This window comes from Apaloderma vittatum, unplaced genomic scaffold, assembly GCF_000703405.1.
Source record: "Apaloderma vittatum isolate BGI_N311 unplaced genomic scaffold, ASM70340v1 scaffold14661, whole genome shotgun sequence".
Classification (NCBI taxonomy): domain Eukaryota; kingdom Metazoa; phylum Chordata; class Aves; order Trogoniformes; family Trogonidae; genus Apaloderma; species Apaloderma vittatum.
Genome location: NW_009699737.1, coordinates 4,770 through 7,359, shown reverse-complemented (window position 1 = coordinate 7,359; position 2,590 = coordinate 4,770). Strand labels below are relative to the sequence as shown.

Here is a 2,590-nt window from a genome sequence, read left to right as displayed (position 1 = left end):
AGTGCCAGGCCGTGACTGTAAACATCAGGTGGTGTCGCTGCTACTAGCACATATTGTCTACGAAAACATGCTGCTAACTTCAGAAAGTGCAGCCTTTTAGAAGACACTAAAACTGAAAAGTAAAAATCACTAAATAAGACTGGGTCTTAGCTCAAACCCAGGACAGAGCTTTATTCTTGTTTGGTTTTAGCTAATTGAGAATCCCTTTGTGCCTCCAGAGGTGGCTTCCCCCTTCCGCTCGGTTGGGTGGGCTGAGAAATCTCCACTGCAAACATCCTGATGGGGCCGCTTTGGTTTGTGAGGTGTTTCCAGCTGGCTCACGGCTCTTTTCCATCGAGTGAGCAGTGGATGCATCCCAGAAGGTTGACTTTGCTTCTTCCTATCCCTGCCTGCAACTGGAGATGAGAGAGGAGGTGGCTGGTTGCGCAGTGGGAGGGATCGGGGAGGATCCGAAATTACCATCGACTGTGTTGAGGAGATGTAGTTGGCCCCAAAATATCTTTTCAACCCTTGAGGTGGAGTTACCCTGAAATATGGGATCCTCTGCTAGCGGGGTGGGTTTGGGTGATGGGCAGGGGGTGAGAGTGGGAGAAATGAAGCATCAGAGGTACTGGTTGTGGCTCTGTCTAGACCTGGTGGAAAAATCAAAACTGAAACCATCACCTTTGTGGTTTAAGTGTACTTTTCCTCTCTGGATAGAGGTGATCAAATTCTTAATTCTAAGAAATGTGAACAGGAAGTGTTCTTAATCAGAGAGATGTCATTAAAAAGAAACACTGTCCCACACAGCATAACTCCAAAAAACATGATCCTGATCATCCAGATACACCTCTGCACTTTGAAGTCCTACCAAAAACGTTTTTTGTTTTTTTTTTTTTTTTAAAAAAAAAGCAACAATCAACTAATTCTCTTTTTTTTTGTGGCAAGAGTTAAGCTTAGACCCAATGAAATCTGTGAAATCTTTGTTTGGAGAGCTGTGCTGGCTGAAAATAGAACAGAAGGATCGTGTCCTTCCCATATATCATTGATTCTTCCCAACACCTGATAAACTGAGATGCCTACTTAGGTGCATCTTCATGCTTAGAAATAAAGAACTTGACTCCCAGTGTTATTTTTGGCTGTTTGGTTGTCTTCCTTGGCAGCAGTTGCTGGGCTCTTCAGCCTCAGCCTTGTACTTTTCCTATTTTGCCTGGAAATGGAGATTTGGGTACGGGGGCAAAGCAAAAAGTGGCATCAGGCTGCCACTGGGGGCTGAAGTAGAGGGGAGGGTAGGAAAAAGCAGGTGGTGGTGATGACTGAGTGTGGAAACGTTGAAGTAAAAGGTGGTGTCGGCTGAAGAATGGCTGGGTGTCAGTTGACCTGAATAAATCCTGAATTTCTCGCAGCGGAACAGGGATCTTCTGGGACCGCTTTCCAGCACAACAAACAAAGCTGGGTTATCTAATAAATGGATCCTGGGAAGCTGTGAATAGCTTTGAGGAATGAAATAAGAGGGCTGGATTTAATATTAAGAAATCTTTGTGTCTGCTTTGAACTGGTGAGGGGATTATTATGACTCTCCTACTGGTTTGCACTCTTCTCATACTTTCTTTTCTCTTCTAGGTTGTTGACTGAGCTCGAATCTCCTTCTTGGTGGCCGTTTAGCAGCAAGCTCTGGAAAGCGCCCTCGGAAGCCAAGCCAAAGGAAACTGCCACAGTTTCCGATTCGAAGAACCAGGAAGGAATCATAATTAGAATTCCAGTTATTATCACCCACAGAACAGACTCAAATGTCAAGCCAGGAAAACTCACGCTCTTTCCTTCTGGCCTGGAAATCGGTGACTGCAATTCTCAGGTCATCCACCGGTTCGAATCAAAGGATGTGGATGATATCAGAGTTCACACGCCGTATGAAATCAGCGTCCGTCAGAGATTTATCGGGAAGCCCGACACCTCTTACCGGCTCTTGTCAGCAAAGATGCCGGAAGCGATCCCCATTTTGGAGATGCAGTTTAGTAAGAAGATGCAGTTTTTAGAAGATGCCCTGGGATTTGTCGGCGCCAGGAAGTCTCCTCAGGTAGATTTGGGCACCTCCATTTGGCAAGCAGGTACGTGACAGTTGAAGCGACCCATCCCTAAGCGGTAACGCTGGCGCCAGATGTTTTCTAGTTGAAAGCTGAGGGTAGGGAGGCTCTGCAGCGGGATCTGGACAGGCTGGATCGCTGGGCCAAGGCCAATCACATGAGGCCAAATGTCGGGTTCTGCACTTTGGCCACAACTACCCCTGGCAGCACGACAGGCTTGAGGGGCAGGAGTGGCTGGAGAGCTGCCAGGCAGAGAGGGACCTGGGGGTCTTGATGGCCAGCCGGCTGACCGTGAGCCAGCAGTGGGACCAGGGGGACAAGAAGGCCAACGGCATCCTGGGGTGGATTGAAAGGGGGTGGCCAGTACGCTGAGACAGGTTCTCCTCCTCCTCTACTCTGTCCTGGTGAGGCCACATCTGGAATATTGTGTCCAGTTCTGGGCCCCTCAGTTCCAGAAGGACAGGAACTGCTGGAGAGAGTCCAGCCCAGAGGCACAAAGATGATGGAGGGATGGAACATCTCCCTTA

General features: G+C 48.2%; 1 protein-coding gene across 1 annotated transcript; it reads left to right on the top strand.

The window, feature by feature from the left end:
• Window positions 1-1,602: 1,602 nt before the first annotated feature.
• LOC104280764 (synaptosomal-associated protein 47-like) lies at window positions 1,603-2,087 on the top strand (the record flags this gene model as incomplete). The annotated part of the gene is made up of 1 exon (XM_009878519.1): window positions 1,603-2,087. A coding segment is annotated over one exon (485 nt), but the record flags the coding sequence as incomplete, so codon positions are not given.
• Between the last annotated feature and the right edge of the window lie 503 nt (window positions 2,088-2,590).